Source organism: Bos javanicus, chromosome 4, assembly GCF_032452875.1.
Source record: "Bos javanicus breed banteng chromosome 4, ARS-OSU_banteng_1.0, whole genome shotgun sequence".
NCBI lineage: Eukaryota > Metazoa > Chordata > Mammalia > Artiodactyla > Bovidae > Bos > Bos javanicus.
Window position 1 is genome coordinate 118,033,841 of NC_083871.1, and position 19,206 is coordinate 118,053,046.

General features: G+C 45.4%; 1 protein-coding gene across 9 annotated transcripts in view; it reads left to right on the plus strand.

The window, feature by feature from the left end:
* The window catches only part of RBM33 (RNA binding motif protein 33), a 110,965-nt gene that overhangs the window by 33,451 nt on the left and 58,308 nt on the right, over positions 1-19,206 (plus strand). For 7 of the 9 annotated variants that reach the window (XM_061415297.1, XM_061415298.1, XM_061415299.1 and 4 more), the window contains 3 exons: positions 8,056-8,227; positions 13,797-14,005; positions 18,182-18,470. In XM_061415297.1, the coding sequence (XP_061271281.1) occupies positions 8,056-8,227; positions 13,797-14,005; positions 18,182-18,470 (670 nt within the window). The remainder of the gene's footprint in view (positions 1-8,055; positions 8,228-13,796; positions 14,006-18,181; positions 18,471-19,206) is intronic. The other 2 variants (XM_061415301.1, XM_061415305.1) reach the window with 1 other exon arrangement.

Sequence of the window (19,206 nt, forward strand, 5' to 3'; positions counted from 1 at the left end):
GATCACCAGCCTAGAGCCAGACATCCTGGAATGTGAAGTCAAGTGGGCCTTAGAAAGCATCACTACGAACAAAGCTAGTGGAGGTGATGGAATTCCAGTTGAGCTATTTCAAATCCTAAAAGATGATGCTGTGAAAGTGCTGCACTCAGAATGCCAACAAATTTGGAAAACTCAGCAGTGGCCACAGGACTGGAAAAGGTCCATTTTCATTCCAATCCCAAAGAAAGGCAATGCCAAAGAATGCTCAAACTACCGCACAATTGCATTCATCTCACACGCTAGTAAAGTAATGCTCAAAATTCTCCAAGTCAGGCTTCAACAGTACGTCAACTGAGAGCTTCCAGATGTTCAAGCTGGATTTAGAAAAGGCAGAGGAACCAGAGATCAAATTGCGAACACCTGTTGGATCATCGAAAAAGCAAGAGTTCCCGAAAAATATCTACTTCTGCTTTATTGACTGTGCGAAAGCCTTTGACTGTTGTGGGCCACAACAAACTGTGGAAAATTCTTTAAGAAGTGGAAATACCAGACCACCTCACCTGCCTCTTGAGAAATTTGTATGCAGGCCAGGAAGCAACAGTTAGAACCGGACACGGAAGAACAGACTGGTTCCAGATAGGGAAAGGAGTACATCAAGGCTGTATATTGTCACCCTGCTTATTTAACTTATATGCAGAGTACATCATGAGAAACGCTGGGCTGGATGAAGCACAAGCTGGAATCAAGATTGCCGGGAGAAATATCAATAACCTCAGATATGCAGATGACACCACCCTTATGGCAGAAAGTGAAGAACTAAAGAGCCTCTTGATGAGAGTGAAACAGTTGGCTTAAAACTCAACATTCAGAAAACTAAGATCATGACATCTGGTCCCATCACTTCATGGCAAATAGATGGGGAAACAGTGGAAACAGTGTCAGACTTTATTTTTTGGGGCTCCAAAATCACTGAAGATGGTGACTGCAGCCATGAAATTAAAAGACACTTGCTCCTTGCAAGAAAAATTATGACCAACCTAGACAGCATATTCAAAAGCAGAGACATTACTTTGCCAACAAAGGTCCGTCTAGTCAAAGCAATGGTTTTTCCAGTAATCATGTATGGATGTGAGAGTTGGACTGTGAAGAAAGCTGAGCACCGAAGAATTGATGCTTTTGAACTGTGGTGCTGGAGAAGACTTGTGAGTCCCTTGTACAGCAGGGATATCCAACCAGTCCATCCTAAAGGAAATCAGTCCTTGGTGTTCATTGGAAGGACTGATGCTGAAGCTGAAACTCCAATACTTTGGCCAGCTGATGCAAAGAACTGACTGGGAAAGATTGAAGGTGGGAGGAGAAGGGGGCGACAGAGGATGAGACGGTTGGATGGCATCACTGATTCAATGGACATGAGTTTGAGTGAACTCCAGGAGTTGCTGATAGACAGGGAAGCCTAGCGTGCTGCAGTTCATGGGGTCGCAAAGAGTCGGACATGACTGAGTGACTGAACTGAACTGACTGATACAGTTCAGTAATTTGATAGATGTGTACAGCCAAGCTACCCTCGTTATCCCTGAAGGTCCCTACCTTGTTCCTTTCCAGTCAGCCCTGACTCCTCTCAGGGGTGAGCCATGCCTGTGGTTCTGTGTATTTAGTCTTTGCTAGTCTAGAACTAGCGTTGGCGACTCAGTAGGTGTGACTGTGAGCAGACATCAGGAGACAGTGGAGGACAGAGGAGCCTGGCGTAGCGCAGTCCACGGGGTCGCCAAGAGCCAGACAGAGCTTAGCAACTGAACAGACCAGTGATGGTGTGCTGGTGTCTAGCTTCTTTTGGCCACCATAATGTTTTTGAGGTTCATCCAAATAGTCATTTATGCCCACAGTCAGCAGTTCATTCCATTTGATGGACATACCTTGTTTGTTTTCTCTTGATAATCGGTAATATTTGGGTTGTTTTCAGTTTTTCTGTTATCATGGATAATTAAAAGAGCTTATTGTACTTATGTTTTTGTGGATATATCTTTTTTCCCTGTAGCATTAGGTAGAAGTGGTACTACTGAAACAGGGTCGAAGTATGTTTGATGGTGTAAGAAACCGCCAAATGGCTTTCTTGTGTTTGTACTGTTTATACTCCCACCAGTCATGTATGAGAGTCTCAGTTTTCCCACTTGTCTGTCTCGTGTTTGTATCATTTTTTTGTCTAAAGGCTTTCCTTCCCCGTTGAGCCCTTAGTGCTGTGTGAGGCTCAGGCGCCGGTGGTGTCCGAGCCTCTTTCTGGAGCCCGCTCTGCCCCGTCGCCAGCGCTGCGCTGTCTTGGCCGCTGTGGCGTGAGATCAGGCAGTGCAGTCCGCCAGTTGTGGCGCCTTTTCAGGGTTGTTCTGGCAGTCTGAGTCCTTTGAATTCTGTATATAAATTCTGCAATTGACTTGTCAGCATCTATTAAAAATCTGGTTGGCATTGTTTTTGAACACTGCATTGTATTTTCAGTCCAGTTGGGGGAAAACTAGCATCTTAATAATCACATTGCCTGCTAATAACCACAGGCTTCCCTTGTGGCTCAGCTGGTAAAGGATCCGCCTGCAATGAGGGAGACGTGGGTTCGATTCCTGGGTTGGGAAGATCCCCTGGAGAAGGGAAAGGCTGCCCACTCCAGTATTCTGGCCTGGAGAATTCCATGGACCGTGTAGGCCATGGGGTCACAGAGAGGCCTGACTGAGCGACTTTCCCTTTCAGTCACTTACTGATTCTTGGCATTGGGCAGGCCACTTAATACTGCATTGCCTTAGTTCCCTTTTCTGGAAAAGTTATAACCACTTAATACAGTTCAGGGATCTGATACATGTGTACATCCAAGTTACCCTCATTATCCCCAGAGATCCCCCCTTGTTTTCTTTCTAGTCAGTCCTGACTTCTCTCAGAGGCGAGCAGTGTCCTTAGTTCTGTTTAAATTAGTCTTTCCTAGTCTAGAATAGGAAAGTTAATAACCACAGTTTAATGGTTCTCACTTGTGTTTTTATTTCATTCTTTTTGCCTTGTTGACCTCCAGTATTCTGTAGAATAGAAACATTGAAGGCATTTATTTTTGCTTCATTCTTCATGTTAGGGGTGAAATATTCAGTATTTTATCAAGTAAGTAATATAAGCTACCTGGAGGTTTTTCAGTCAGATTGAAGCAGTTCTTTTCTGTGTCTAGTTTGCTGAGTTTTGTTTTTTTTTTTAATCAGAAATGAGTGTTGAATTTTGTCAGTGCTTTTTCGGTTCCTATTGAGATAATCTTGTATCATCCCTCGTTTTTTTAACGTGCATTAAATTGACTTTAAAAACTATTGCCTATATTGCGGACTTAACTTCTGTTTTGCAGATTTTCCCGTTAATGTCCTCTTTCTATTCTGGGGCCCAGTCCAGGGCACCACATTGCTGTCCTGTCTCCTCTGGTCTGCAGTAGTTTGTAGGTCTTTCCTTGAGTTCCACAACCATGACAGTCTAAAGAAGTGTCCTGCCCAGGTGTCCCGTGGAATGTCTTCTAACCCATCCTTGTCTGGTGCTTTTCTCATGGTTAGACTGGGGCGATGGGATTTTTGGAAAGAATACCATGGAGGTTAGGCGTCCTCAGCCCATCCTGCAGCTGTGTGCAGGACTCCCCGGCAGTGTCCGCCTTGGTCAAGTGCCGAGGTGGCCTTGGCCAGTAAAGATTGTCATTCCGTGAAGTTCTGTCTTTCACATTCTGTTCTCTGTTCTTTAGAAGCAAGTTACTAAGTCTAGTCCTCACCTGTGTTCACGAAGTCCTGTCTGTGTTCACGAAGGTGAGCGAGAGGGACTTAGGTGCCGCCTGGAGAAGGAGAGTGTGTGCACATATATTTGGAATTTTTGAAACGAGATTTGTTAAGTTGACTGGTTTTTGAATGTTAAATCAATCGTATGCTTTTGTCTAAACCTTCACTTGGTCATGACATATTTTCCTTTTTTGTGGGATTCCATGTGGACAGAGAAGCCTGGGGTGCTAGAGTCCATGGGTCACAAACAGTTGGATGCTACTTGGTGATGGGGCAACATAAGCGATTTTGTGTCTGTGTTCATGAAGGAGATGGGTCTGTAATTTTCTTCTCTTGTAATTTTTGCACAATTTATTAATAACTGCTAGTCTTTTCAGTTTGTAAGTTTTAGCTCTTGGTGGAATTAGAATTGATTTTTATTTATGATATAGATATGATAGTATAGAATTATTCTCTATCAAATATTTTATAAGCACTAAAAACGTTAGGGAAGGTTTTAGAAGCAGTGTTCTCTATAGCTTTCTATTTCAGAGAACTACCCAGTTTCCCACCCCACCCCTTTCAGATTTGGGATGCAATATTGAATTTTCTTTTAGAAACTGAGATCACAAGTTCATTTCAGAGTTAGCTAGAGAATGTAACAAAACTGGGTCTTGCTGCCTCTTAGAGTTTCTAATTATGTGTGTATGTTAAGACTTTGGTGGACTTGTCTGTTTTGTAAAGAACTTTCATGATGATTTTCATATGCATCCTCTGTTAAGCATTACAAATGCATCTTTCAGGTTTTTAAGATAATTATCTAAAAATCAAACCTTTGAATATTTTTGGCAGTGTCTATATAATGAAGTCAGATATTTACATACAATTTAAATTCTTACAAAATATAATCAGGGTAACTTGATCTTTATATTGGTATCCAACACTGCCCTTCAGTGGAATTTTACTTGTGAATGAAATATTGTGAATATATGTGAATATTCCATTCATAAGTATTTCTCTGCAGAGAAAGTCAACATTATGGCAGATAGGTAAGTTAATCCTAAGTCCATGGCCAAAGAAGATGCCCTTTTTTTGAGCCTAGTATTTAGAGTAAGAGGTAGTGACCAGTGGCTGAAAGAGTGAGTCTAACTTGGTCAGTGTTGCCAGGTGACCTATACTTGAGGCAGCTGAAGCCAGCAGTGTTTCAGGTTCAGCTCAGGGCTCGTGTAATCCTTGATGAAGTTCAAGTGGAACTGGACCCTGAGTGTGAACCAGAAGTTTGCGTCCTAGGATATTCTGTCTCTCCAAAAGTTGACCTTGTGCCACCCTTTTTGTAGTCAGGCCCTCCCTCCATTGCTCATCCTCGGCCTCTTGGCAAGTGTCGTGTGTGTGGAGGTGTGGCGGTGTGTCCCCTTTGTGTGGCGGTGTGTCCCCTTTGTGTGGCGGTGTGTCCCCTTTGTGTGGCGGTGTGGCAGTGTGTCCCCTTTGTGTGGAGGTGTGGCGGTGTGTCCTCTTTGTGTGGCGGTGTGTCCCCTTTGTGTGGCAGTGTGGCGGTGTGTCCCCTTTGTGTGGAGGTGTGGCGGTGTGTCCCCTTTGTGTGGAGGTGTGGCGGTGTGTCCCCTTTGTGTGGCGGTGTGGCGGTGTGTCCCCTTTGTGTGGCAGTGTGGCGGTGTGTCCTCTTTGTGTGGTGGTGTGGTGGTGTGTCCCCTTTATGTGGCGGTGTGGCGGTGTGTCCCCTTTGTGTGGAGGTGTGGCGGTGTGTCCCCTTTGTGTGGCAGTGTGGCGGTGTGTCCTCTTTGTGTGGTGGTGTGGTGGTGTGTCCCCTTTATGTGGCGGTGTGGCGGTGTGTCCTCTTTGTGTGGTGGTGTGGTGGTGTGTCCCCTTTGTGTGGCGGTGTGGCGGTGTGTCTCCTTGGAGTGACTCACTGCACCTTTGACTTGCGGCATGGTGCCTCTGTGGCTTCACCTCAGTTTTTGTGTAGTTGCTTCCTCCTTTATTGCTGAAAGAGCATGCCATAGTTTGGATGTACAGCAGTTTGTGTATCCATTCACTGTTTTTCTATTTTTGGTCATCCAAAATAGAACTGTAATACTTTCCCTGCAGGTTTTTACACGAACATAAGTTTTCATTTCCCCTGAGTAAGTGTCTGGCAGTGGTAATGCTGGGTCATAGACTAGAATTGTTTGCTGATGTGTTTCTGGTAGCCTGTAGTATTTGTTTCAGAGAAACAGTTTTCAGCTTGTCTTTGTTATATTTGGATTTCTTAGATGGAGACTGTGTGTAGAATAAACTGTTATTAGTTTCAGTACTGTCATGTTTTACATTAAACTTGCTTGTAAAGTGTTTGAACTGTAATTATTGTTAATGATTGAATTAAAAATGACTACTTTAATAAAATCTTTGCTTTATTGGTAGTGATTTCTTTTCCTCCTCTCGCCTTGCTGCTTAAAGTGTGGTCTGTGGACCTGCATGTTGGCTTCACCTGGAGCTTGTTGGAAATGCAGAATGTTAGACCCCCACCTGCAGAATCAGAATCTGCATTTTGGCAGGATTCCCAGTGATGAATATAAACCTTCAATTTGAGAAGCACTGCTCTGGAGCATTAAGAGGTGGAGAAGAGTATTTTGTAAATGAGTTGACTTTTTGCTCGGTGTGAGTGTAGTGCAGCACACACATAGCTGGGTCCATCTCACACGTCATTCCTGTGGTTTCAGATGTTCAGTCAGATAGAAGTAATGGTATCAAACCAGCAAAACAACAAAATGCCAAGGTTCTGGTGCTTTAAAATTCTACAGTATACTGAGTATCAGAATACTGAAAGGTGGTTTTGCAATCATTAGGCTAAAAGTTATAGTTTATATTCAGTATTTTATTTTCAGGCATTGATTCTCTACTGTAGGGTTTATAGCAATGAATGTGTGCATTTTTTATGCAGAAAATGTTGGGGAAAGAGTCCAAAATGATTGTATCATTTTCTTTCCCTTGCACATTTTCTAGTAAAGTGGTTCATTTTTGTTTCTGTTAAGAGTAAAGGACATGTAAGAATTATGAGCGATGAGACTAAAGGAGCAGTTTTTAAGTTTGCAAGAAGCATAAATGAATCTAGCCGTCAGTAGGTACCTGTCTTATTACCTGACAATAGGGCACTAAGATCTAACATGAGATGAAAGTGATCAGTGTCAGACGGAACATGAGTTAATACAGTAAGAATTGTTGATAAATTATTTTAGTTTGGGACTAGATTAAATAAAATTTTTGTAGGAATCCTGACATAATGAAATATAAGATAAAAACTGGTTTTAAGGACTCGGCTGGTGGCACAGTGGATAAGAACCTGCCTGCCAACGCAGGGCACACAAATTGCAAACCACTTGCTACTGGTCGGTTAAGCCCACGTACCACAACTGCTGAGCCTGTGCTGCAGGACCTGCGAGCCGCAACTGCCGAAGCCCGTGTGCCCCAGAGCCCACGCTCCGTAACAGGACGAGTGTGTGTATTGCAACAGAAGGGTTGCCCCCGCTCTCCACAGCTAGAGAAGGCCTGTGCAGGGCAACGATGACCCAGCACAGCCATAAATAAATGAATTTAAAAAAACCAAACAAACCGAAAACTGGTTTTGGTGTGAAGCGAATGAAAAAAAAAATAGTCTTCTGGTTAATAGTGGTTAATAGTCTGAACCAGAGGTAGTAACTCACAAACCCTGGACAGTGGGAGGAAGTAGAAAGGGGTGAGAAATGATGCAGGAAAGATTGTACAGGCTGAGAGAACCAGAGAAGCCAGGCGACCCAACAGTGGGTTCGGAGCACTTGGCTGCCTTGAAAGTCAGAGTAGATGGGGTCAGGAGTGCCAGGAAATGTGGGGCCTATTGGTGGGAAGGAGTGTGCTGTCATCTAACGGGAGCCACAGGTGGCTTCTATGCTGAAATCAGGCTCAGGGACTCTAGGGTCAGTTTAATTAACTTACTGAACTTTGTTTAGATCTGAATTAGAGTCTAGGCCAGCACGGGTGTTTGGAAATCATGTTTGTTCTCTTAGAAGTATGAGTGGTTACAGTGTATAAGACTGTGTGTATTAACTAGGAGTAGGAATTTGAGTTTTTTCTAACGTCGTTAATTTTTAATATTAGAGGTTTTTTCTCCTAGGATCAGTTTAATGTTTCTCATGGCTTTATAAATGGGACATTGTGCTGTATTTTTACGTCTTAATTATAAACAGCTTTTATGTGTGTGTACACATACCTGTATGCGTAACCGTTGTTCAGTATTTAATTCAGAAGAGTATGAGCTCACTTTCCCTCCTTGCTCTTTTGTCTGTCTGCCATGTAGGGAGGCATGGAGACTTTGGAGCTGCAGAAGGACATCAAAGAAGAGTCAGATGAGGAAGATGATGATGATGAAGAATCTGGACGATTACGTTTCAAAACTGAAAGGAAAGAAGGAACAATTATTAGGCTCTCAGATGTAACTAGAGAGAGAAGGAACATTCCAGAAACTTTGGGTAACATTTTTTACCTGTCTCACATTCTCTTGCATTCCCATTTCAACTTCCTGTATAGTACTGTTACGATTAATGAAGTAGATAAAAAACAGTTGACATTATAGATTGTTATGCATGGTGTTCAGAAGGTGGATGGTCTGTATGAGGTGAGAGCTGAGTTAATAGTGCTGTAAAAGTCGCTCTATAAAAATGACTTGTCTTCTGGATTAAAAAAATGTTTGAATAAAATATCTGTTGTTTTGAAATAGTTTTCCTTTTGTAGTCTGTGACTTAGACTTGCTCTCCTGCATGCCGCGTGGTTCCTGGCTGGCTCTAGGAACATGATGTCGGGTGGTGCAGGGGCGTCTCGCCTTTCCCAGGTTGCCAGGGCTCCTTTTGGGCCAGATGGGCTTCATTCTGTGCCTTTTAGTGTCATTACAACCGTGTCTGCCGTGTGTGTTTTCCTCTGCGCCGCCCTGCTCAGTGCTCAGGGAAAGGGCTTGTCTGTCGCACCATCAGTTGCACGTCATTCTGTTGCAGACCCACAGCAGGCTGCTGCTGCTGAACAGAGCCTTTTCCAGTGTTCACCCTGCCCACATTCTTCTGGAGTTCTTTCCAGTGCCCACTGCAAGGAATAAAGCAGTGGTTCTCAAATTTGAGCAACAGAATCCCCCAGAAGACTTGTTAAAACGCATACTTCTGGGTGCACTCTCAGCTGCTCCGATTCAGTAGGTTTAGGATAGTGCCCAAGAAAGTTGAATTTCTGACGAGTTTGCAGGTATTGTTGTTCCTGTTGCTCCAAAGTCCATGCTTTCAGAACCACTGGGCTAGTGTCCTGTATTCCAAGGAGTAGGGTGGGTGGGTGGAAGAACAGAGAATTATACCTGTTCTCTGGTCTTGGTCAAAGTAAAATCAGTTACTACCTTTATTACTTTGTAAAACCGTTATTTGTAGCCACTTACTGTTGGAGGCCTGAGCATGTGTCTCGCAGTGGCAGAAATGAATTCTCTGTGAGAACACCAAGCTTTCAAGGTGCACATCGTAATAGTAGTGAGCCCATCTTACCATGTTACATCCCTAGGTGAGGTTTGTGGAGAGATTGATCTGGAGTCTTAGTGTTTTCTGTCTTTCCCTTCTGGTTTCCTGCTTCTAGCTTTTGGCCCAGGCTCTTCCCTGGACTTTGCTCAGGTTATGGTATTAAGTTGCTTGTTGGTTTGAACCAGTACAGCATAGGCTTCTAAGAAAGAGCTGAGAAGTTGGCCTTGGGTAAAAGGAGATGGAGCCAGCTTAGGTCTTAAAACAGGGGGATGGGAAAAAATGAAAAGTGTTGTCATCAGGAGTGATCGGCAGCGTCACACAGCAAGCATATTGAAACAGACATCTCAGTCTTGGACTGGGGTAAGACGGGCAAGGGAAAGATGGCGCCCTCGCTGCTCACAGACAGCGGTGGCTGCGGCTTGTTAGGGAAGGAGAGTGCCGTCGAGGGGCGGGGTGCGGTGAGCGTCCCTTCTGCTTCTGTGTAGCTGGGCTGTGGCTTTATTACATAAATCTGGGAGCTGTACGTTATGTCTTAGTAAGTGTTAGCTGCATGTTCTAAGTGTGTGAAGTCAGCTCTCGGACACCATTAGGAATGGTGGCCTTTGCTCTCTGCAGCCAGCTGCTTATGGGCTCGGGTACACTTTATACATCACCCTCTCTGCATCCCCAGAGCCCCTGCTCCTCCTGTCCCCTGATCCTCAGCTACGGTTATCTCGCCTCTGTTCACTTGAACTTGACCCAAGCACTGACAAGTTCTGAAGTGTCTGAATTGCCTGTGTTCATAATTTGTACTTGTTTTATCCCTGCATCCCTTTCTTTTCAGGATCTTTGCCTCATTTGGTTCTTCACAGGGTCATTTGTACTTCTTTTATTAAATAATTTGTGTTGCTTTTTTTTTTTTTTAAGTCATTTCTTAGTTCTATAGTCATGTCATTCTGAGACAAGAGGCTGGAAAGGGTTATTGATAGGCAGGTTGGCCCTTTAAATATGGGCGGAGAGGCAAGAGTGGCTGAAGCATTAACAGTTCGACCATTTACCATTCTTTTAAACGTTAGGAAAAAGCCTTTAAATGTATTTGTGCAGAATGTGATTCTTTGGCTAGATAATAGGGCAAATAAAATTGACGCTAAGAAGTATCTTTCTCTGTTCCCTATTTGTAAGCCCCGTGTAGGAAAGCTGCAGTAGGAAAGCTCCGTGTTTAAAAACAGGTTTTCATTTTTCTAGAAAAATTAGGATTATTCCCAGTATAGAAATGATTTTTCTATCTATTTTAGAGTTTGGTTTCCTAAAGCAGTGAGCTCCTTTGTTTCCTTAACACCTCTCACCCCAACAAAAAGTTAATTTTATACAGAAGAAAAATATTCATTGAGAGAGAGAAGCTCCTATAGTATTTGGTATACTAGATATTCCCATGAATTTTTACTCATCACTTTGTGTACTCCTGGTGATAGAAACACCAGTTTCAGGTTTTGTATACAGATGCTTGCATTGATTTGACTGTAAAGCTGCTCACATACTCTTTGTAATGGGATTAAAATATCTTGCTACCAGAGTATGTATATCTCCTGTGATGGATTTTTCTTGACAATTGATCTCTTTTAACATTCTGAATACAAATAAAGGCAGTTATTTTGTGATACCATTGATTACTTTTGAGAATATTCTGCTCTACAAAGAAGAATGAAATAATGCTCTGGCCTGGGAATAGTGAGTTCTCTTCAGAATCTGGAAGGGCATTCAGTCACTTTTAGTCTTCTTCACATTCAAATGTATGACGTCATCCTTAAGTAATTCATATTTGTGACAGTCTTGACCATTATGGAGCCTGAGACACGGATGTTGATCTGTATTTTCAGTTCATATTGGATCAGGCATAGAATTTTGGGCTTTTACCTGAGTTATGATCTTAAGTACTGAGCTTCTGTCCTCAACCAGGATTCTGGGAATTAAATACCTTAGAGAAAATGTGACATCATCAGTTTTCCCAAGGATACAAAACTATATACTTAAGAGACAAGTTTTTCATTATATAAAAAGGATCCCATAGGATATGAGGGCTTAATTCTCTCACACAATGCAGTTGAAAAGGGTTTCTAGAACATGCATGTGTAAGAGAAAGATTTATTTTGAATGGCAAAGTCGAAAGCCGTCTCTAAAACACGGGTGTCACTGACCAGTCACCCTCAAGTGTCAGCACAGAGGTCCAGAGGGGCCCGTTCCTTTGCCCCAGGAGGTGGACCTCAGATTCTCTCTGGAAGCAGTGCCAGTGGGAAACGAAAGGCTGTGCTTATTTTAGTTAGGCTTTTATAATTTGTGATCTGTAAGTACCCTGCTGGGTTTTGCTGTATTCCAAGTTTCACTGAGCACAGGTAATACGTTAAATTATGTTTCATTGCTTTAGCCTGAAGAACATTGTTGTTAGGCCCACATAATGTTCTCTTGAAATAATATCCTTGGTTACTTTTGCTTAAGGCAAATGATCTTTGGGGAAAACAGTTTTTTTAAATTGATATACAAATTGTGTATTTATACAGCAGAATACTCCAATAGAGAAAAGAAATAAACATCTGCAATAACATACAATTTTTTCATCTATTAATAACAATTTAAGATCACTAGTGCCAGCAGTAAGATAACTACCTTCAGTTTACACAATGGTCCTTGCATTTGCAAGGTTTTCAAAAATTTCTTGATTCAATTATCTTATTTAAAAAAAAGCCACAACCAAAAATAAAAACCTCAGACTGTCATTTGTTGTTTCTGTTTTGCCAAATAAACTGTATTTTGTAGACATTCATTATGTATTAGTTAAAGTATTTTTAGGTACATATGTTTTTCTTAAGCACATTTTAGAAGGGGACAACACAATGTAAAACTTTGTTACATTACACTCTTATCTCTTTCCTTTGGAATATGGACCAAGTTCAGAAAACACTTAAGCAGAAATTAACATTTCAGTTGAAGTTACAAATGTAATTTCCATCCTGTCATATTTTGGTGACCTTTTGTGACAGCTTGTCTCAATTGGAGGAATGCATTTTTACTTGCTGATTAAAGATGTCATTTGAAACCATTTTATTACTGGGGATAGTGAAATTAATCTTGACACTTAGAACCACTAGAAAAATAATTGCTGATTCACCACATAAAATGTGTATGTGAACCTATCATGTAGTCAAGATTAGAATAAAAGTCTGTGCTTGTTAAGAGGAGATTAAATTTTCTTTGGAATGGAGTCTAGATCCATTTGAAGGGAAGGGGGTTACCTTAGAAACAATTTCCAGAAAATGAAATGTGGCTTAGAGATTTTGGAAGAGTTTGGAGGTGATTATGGAATCCAAGGTAGGAGAAAAACTGGTAATATTTAAAATGTACCCTTTGCTGTGGAAGAAGGCATGCTGCTCAGGCGCTTCAGTTGTGTCCGACTGTGCGACACTATAGACGGCAGCCCACCAGGCTCCTCCGTCCCTGGGATTCTCCAGGCAAGAACACTGGAGCAGGTTGCCATTTCCTTCTCCAATGCATGAAAGTGAAAAGTGAAAGTGAAGTCACTCAGTCGTGTCCGACTCTATGCTACCCCATAGACAGCAGCCTACCAGGCTCCTCCGTCCACGGAATTTTCCAGGCAAGAGTACTGGAGTGGGGTGCCATTGCCTTCTCCGGGAAGAAGGCATGGGAATGCTTCTTAGTAGAATTCAGTGAAATCTTTGAAAGGTGTTTACTAATAGAGCATATATTATCATAGCTTAGAACTGTATTTGAATAAGTTACTTTTTCTTCTAAGAATTCAGAATAATGTGCCTACTGAGTAGGGCCAGAAACTTTGATTGTCACCCCATAGCATTGATCAGAGAGGAGGGCATGTTCTGTGGCTTTGCTCGCATTTGCTGTAGCTTCCCTGTCAGGTGGTATGGATGGAGGTCTGTCTGCACAGAGTAAAGTTGGTGTTGTTTTTAAATAAATCAGAAAATCTGGCTTGGTGTAGTACTAAATGAGTTTCCGTTCTTTATGAAATTTAAGTACTTGGGTTGAGAGTGATTTTATTAGTAGTTTTGCTTTTAAAGCAGAACAATCAGTGATTTCTAATTTTTGAGTCTCTGTGCCACTGTGAATTAATACTTACACTGGATTCGCATAGACGAGTGTCCTGGTTACTGGGGTAGCCAGGTCTTGACCAACATCATCTGCCATCAGTGAAAGAACGTGATGCCTAGCAGATGAGGAGTGGTGGTTGGGTTGAACTTCTTCAGCTCCTCCTTTTTAGCTTTCCTCAGCACATTTTAGTGGTCTCAAATGAAGATTCAGATTTACAGGAGGTCCTCGTATGTTAAAGAAGAAGCATGTCTTCATGTAACAGGCCTCGTTCATGGCGTCCGGGTGTCTCTGTACCCTACCCCCGGCTGCTTACTGCTGAAGTGGAGTTGTTTGCTGTTGGTGAAGCACCCGCTGATCCTGAGTTTCCTTGTCACATACTTGTTTTATTTTGTGTCTCCCTATAGATCTGATTTCGCCTCTTTGAAGGTATCTAACACATATGCATCTTTTCAAATAGAGCTTTCAGCAGAAGCCAAAGCTGCGTTGCTTGAGTTTGAAGAGAGGGAGCGACAGCACAAGCAGGGCCGGTACGGCTCCAGGCGGGGAGGAAGGAGAGGAGGCGCGTCCCTGTGCCGTGGCGTCGGAGACCAGAGGAGAGACAGCAGCGAGCGGGGGCGCGCCAAGGACCACAGGCCCGCTCTGCTGCCCACGCAGCCCCCTGTGGTGGTGAGTTGCTCAGCTCCGTCCTGGGAGCCTGCACGCTGAGAACAAGGGAAAGTTCTCTCTGGTATGGGTTTCGTATTTTGCATTTGCCTTAGTCTGAGATGAAAATTTAGTAAAAGGCGTCACAGCTAAAGTTTCTTTATAGCCTGTGGTATGATTTCGTTGTTCAGTTGCGAAGTGGTGCCTGACTCTTTGTGACCCCACTGACTGCAGCGCTCCAGGCTTCGCTGTCCCTCAACCATCTCACGCAGTTGACCCGGGTTCATGTCCATTGAATCGGTGATACCATCCAACCGTCTCCTCCTCTGTGCTCCCTTTCTCCTCCTGCCTTCTTCAATCTTTCCCAGCATCAGGGTCTTTTCCGCTGAGTCTGCTCTTTGTATCACGTGGCCAGAGTATTGGAGCTTCAGCATCAGTCCCTCCAATGAGTATTTAGGGTTGGTTTCCTTTTAGATTGGCTGGTTTGATCTCCTTACAGTCGAAGGGACTCTTAAGAGGCTTCTTCAGCACCATAATTCGAAAGCACTTGTTCTTTGGCACTCAGCCTTCTTTATTGTCCAGCTCTCACATCTGTTCATGACTACTGGAAAGACCATAGCCTTGACTTTACAGAAGCCTTGACTATACAGACCTTTGTCAGCAAGGTGGTCTTTGCTTTTAAGTCTGGGTTTGTCATAGCTTTCCTGCCAAGAAGCAATTGTCTTCTAATTTCATGGCTGCAGTCACCATCCGCAGTGACTTTAGAGCCTAAGCAGAGGAAATCTGTCACTGCTTCCACTTTTTCCCTTTCTATTTGCCATGAAGTGATGGGAGCAGATGCCAAAAAAATCCTAGTTTTTTAATATTGAGTATTAAGTCAGCTTTTTTTCACCCTCCTTCATTCTCATCAAGAGACTCTTTAGTTCCACTTCACTTTCTTCAATTAGAGTGGTATCATCCGCATATCCGAGGTTTTTCTTCTGGCAATCTTGATTCCAGCTTGTAACTCATCCAGTATATGGTCTTAAAAATCCAGTCTTCTAGTATTGAGGTGGTGAAGACTGATTCTTTGCCAGTACTGAGGAAGAAAGAATCAGTGAGAGAGCTGATGTCTTCCACGGGTCAAGCCACACAGGAACCTTGCTCGTCTCTTCTGCTGGTGGAGGGGCGCTGCTCCTGTGAACACCATCCTGAAAACACAGACTGTGTTACATTGAGAATCTAGCCATAATGGTGTATTTTATAAAATATTTTTTCTTATAATCTGCTTACCATAGGTTTTTCCTTAAATGTAGCAGTTTCTCTTACAAATAACTGTCATCTCCTCTCCATAGAAATGGAGATTGTCATATCCATTAAAAATTTTCATAATTTAGGACTAAATCATGTAATTGTAATTTCAGCTTCGTTTGAATTTCTCAGGAACAAAGACAGGAAGTGTAGTGGTTTTTTTGGGGTTGTTGTTCTTTCAGTTAACTGTAGTATTTTACAATTTTTCCTTCAGAAGTTAGTCTTCAAGGACAGATTTATTTAATGTAAATATGTGTTTGCACTATCTACCCTCCTACGTTATTACGTGCGTGTAGGGGAAAATCACACCTGACCTCGGAGTAGAAAATTGTGTTTTAGTAGGCATTCATTTGTGAAATAACAAAGTAGAAAAGGTGATATACTGTTTTTGCATGAGAATTCTAATTTCAGTGAACAGGGAAGAAAGGCTGGTGGGTTGATCACGGCATAAAGAGATTGATGATACTGATAGCTGCTCTCTGCTCATACCCATTTGTTTTTAAGCTTCTCTGATAACAGGAAGATTGGCCCTTCAGTTTTTTCCTTTTCTTCCCCATCTTGCGTCCTCGCCCCCAACTTGCATTGTGTGTGTTGAACTGCCAGCTCCATGATTTTGGCCTCCGAAGCGGGGAAACAGCCAGTAGGTGACGAGTTTTTACATAGCTGTTCCTCCATGATCCTGGAAAAATAACTGAACTCCCTACTTTCTTACCCAGATAGAGAGGCTCAACTGGGAGCCCTGAGTGCTTTAGAAGTGTTACCCAAGTGTCAGTTGGCCCAAGTCCCTCCTGACAGCAGCATTGTGTCTGGAATTCCCTAGGTGCCAGCGGGCTCAACCTGCTGCCGGCCCGACTCCGCCTGCCGGAGCCTTGGCCTGTGAGCTGTACGCGCGTCTTTGCTAGCAGTGGTATTTTAAAGCTGCAGGTTGCTGAAGCAGTCACAGCTTTCTGGCATGGCCTTAACCTTGCTCTGCTCATGTCCACCTTGGTCCCGGCCGCACCCCAGCCCAGAGCCGCCTGTGTCTCCGCTCCTTTTCTGCTGTGGCTCTGCTTGTGTCTGTTTTCTCCTTGGTCCATCTGTTGGCGCTGGCACTTTGCTCCTGCCGCTCCCGAGCGTGCTCTGAGGATCGCCTCCTCACCTTTGCAGTCTGTCCTAGTAGACTGCTCTCTGGGCCCTTGGGCGTCACCTGTGAGCTCCTTTCTTGAGCCTCTCTTACTTTGAGTGTCTTGAGATTGGGGTGTAGTCTCATCTCTTCCAACGGGGCCCCTTCTCTCTCTCCTGTTTCTTTGGCTGCATTGTCCTCAGGCCAGTTTCTGATCAGAGCTCTCACTCGGCAACATTGTCCTTCCTGCCATCTGCTCTCTCCACATGAGTCTGGGTCTCTAGCCTGCACCTCTTGCCAGCTCAGTTTCTTCATTTCCTAGCTGCCCTGGGCTTCTCTGCATGGCTGTTGCCCAGGCCCTAAATTCCCCTTGTTTAGAACATGTGATCTCCTTAAAAGTCCTTCGCGTGGTCGAGTGCGGGGCCCTGCTCTGTGTGCTTTCCCGGTTGAGTTCAGGTTTAGTTTAGCTGCCCCTCTGTCAGCACGCTGCCCGTGCGGATTCAGTGCTGATGGGATGGAAGAGGCTGCTTCACGCACAGCTGTGCACGGTACAGATGCCGTGCCTCAGAGGAGGGAACGGACCAGTCTCTGGGAGCATGTGTGCCCATGGATTTATGCTAGCTCTGCATCTTCAGGAAAGCCCTCCCCGAGGAAGGACAGGTTTGACAAGGTCGTGCACACTTGGGTTTCAAAATTCTCAGACCACGGCTGTTTCTTTCCTTTAGCTCCCGGCGTCTGTAGCCTGTTAAATGGTCCGTCTTCTTCTGTCCCCTTTCCCCTCGTCTGTCACACACTGTTAGTCATCGTCATCAGACACTGTAGAGGCTCCGGAATGGAATTCAGAAGCCTCTGAAGTCTGGCGTCATCCCAGGCGACCAGTGTGCAGGGTGCCCTGGCTGGTGGCAGCTTGTCGCCTCTGCCGCCCTGTGCGGCCGGTTGGATGAGTGCTCATAGGCAGGGCTTGTGGAACCAGGTTCTCTGCTCCTCTGCTTGCCAGCCGCGAGGAGGATCACGACGGGCCGGCTTCGTAGGCTTGTTGGCGGTGAGTTACTCCACATACAGACCTGTCAGCGCGTGCTTAAGACACCGGCGGAGGGGAGGAGGCCCAGTGCTCTTGAGGCTGTGGTGGGGGTCTCCTCCTCTCTCAAGACTGTTGCGCTAAGTAACCCCGAGATCCTTGACCACACAGAGGGTGTGTGTTCCCACTCTAGCACCCTCCGATCTTCAAATGTGGCTGCAGCCACGCTGGCCCATGAGTGCGCCTCTGGGCGTGTGTTCCGCCTCCGCTGCTCTCAGGCGATGCCGTTCCACCGCTTGCCTGGCTCCTTCCCCTCCTTCCTGGTTCAGAGGCCACCTTCTCAGGAACTGTCCCTCCCCTCTGGGAGCCCTTGGCCCTCTCTGCCGCCTGCTCTCTAGCGGGGCTGCCCCTGCACTGCCCGCCTGTCTCTTAGGCTTTCTGGAGGAGGAGTGGGCCCGCCCAGGCAGCTTGTGCTCCGCCCACAATGCGTGGCTCGTGGCAGGCAGTTCTGATGGTTGAGCTGCAGTTTTTCCCTTTTGGAATCCATGCGTTATGTTCGGGGGCTGCGGTCTTCCCTCTTTGTCCTGATTTTGGCTCTCGTCGTCAGACGGTAGCCATAACTGTGAGCAGGTGGAGCAGCTCATTTATCCTGCTGTTCTATACGTTTGTTACTAATAAACTTACTTCTGAGTCAACTCTTACAGTGCAGTCAGTGTGAAATCTGTAAGGCACTGGCATTTTTCCATGTAAGTGTTGATTGTTGTGACTTTGTCTCTTTTGGTGGTTTTAGACGTACTCTCCAAGATTAATTCCTCCTCCACAGCCTCAGCCACCGCCCCCGCCACCACCGCCACCGCCTCCGCAGCAGCCGATCCGCAGTCTGTTCCAGCAGCAGCAGCTCCAGCCCCTGCTGCCCCTGCAGCACCCGCACCACCCGTCCCCTCCGCAGGGGATGCACATGCCGCCCCAGATCGAGGCCCCCCGGGTGATGATGACCCCTCCTCCCGTGACCCCACAGCAGCCCAAGAACATACACATCAACCCCCACTTCAAAGGGGCCGTGGTGACGCCCGTTCAAGGTACGTGTCTCCTTTGCTGTGGTCAAGTTCCAGGTGACTGGCTAGTCCGTTGTCACTTCCAGGTCCATAAGGACTCCGGGGGCTCCCCGAGTCCTTCCCGCTGCTCACATGCATGCCGGCTGCCGGGTCAGGCTCCTCTCAGCTTGTGTGTCTCCTGTCACGGTGCTCCAGGGAGGGCATTGCGAGCGTGCGGCAAAGGCGCAGGGCCTTAGAGGCCACTGTGGAGTGCTCTGGGTGGCCCTCCTCGTAACTTCCTGGTGGGGCTGAGTGCCAAGGGCCTGTCCCCTCAGGTGCGACTCGCGCTGCTTTTTTGAGTTCCAGAGGTGCACACCCGTCTGTTCATGGTCAGTTCTGATAGTATGATCACAGACGCACGTTCCTCGAGCGAGGAGACTAGTTCTGAGCAGTGAGCACGGAGCGTATCTTCACGCACCCGCTCAGCGCAGCGTTGAGGCAGACGCCGTTCTCCGTGGGGTTGGAGATCTGCCAGTGAACACAGCGGTCAGCGCTTGCTGTGGGTGTCGTCTAGCACCTTAGCAGCGACAGTGAGCCATGAAGACGGTGAATGAAGGCCCCGTGTGGCGCGTTGGAGAACAGAAGCGCAGTGCTGAGGAGAGCAGGGGAGCCCTGTGGTGGCGGGGCCGACTGCGCTGAGAAGGGAAGACCCGAAGGGGCGGGGGCTGCTGCCGTGCCTGTCAGCGGAGGGGTCTTCCAGGCAGAGGGGCCGGCCGGCGCA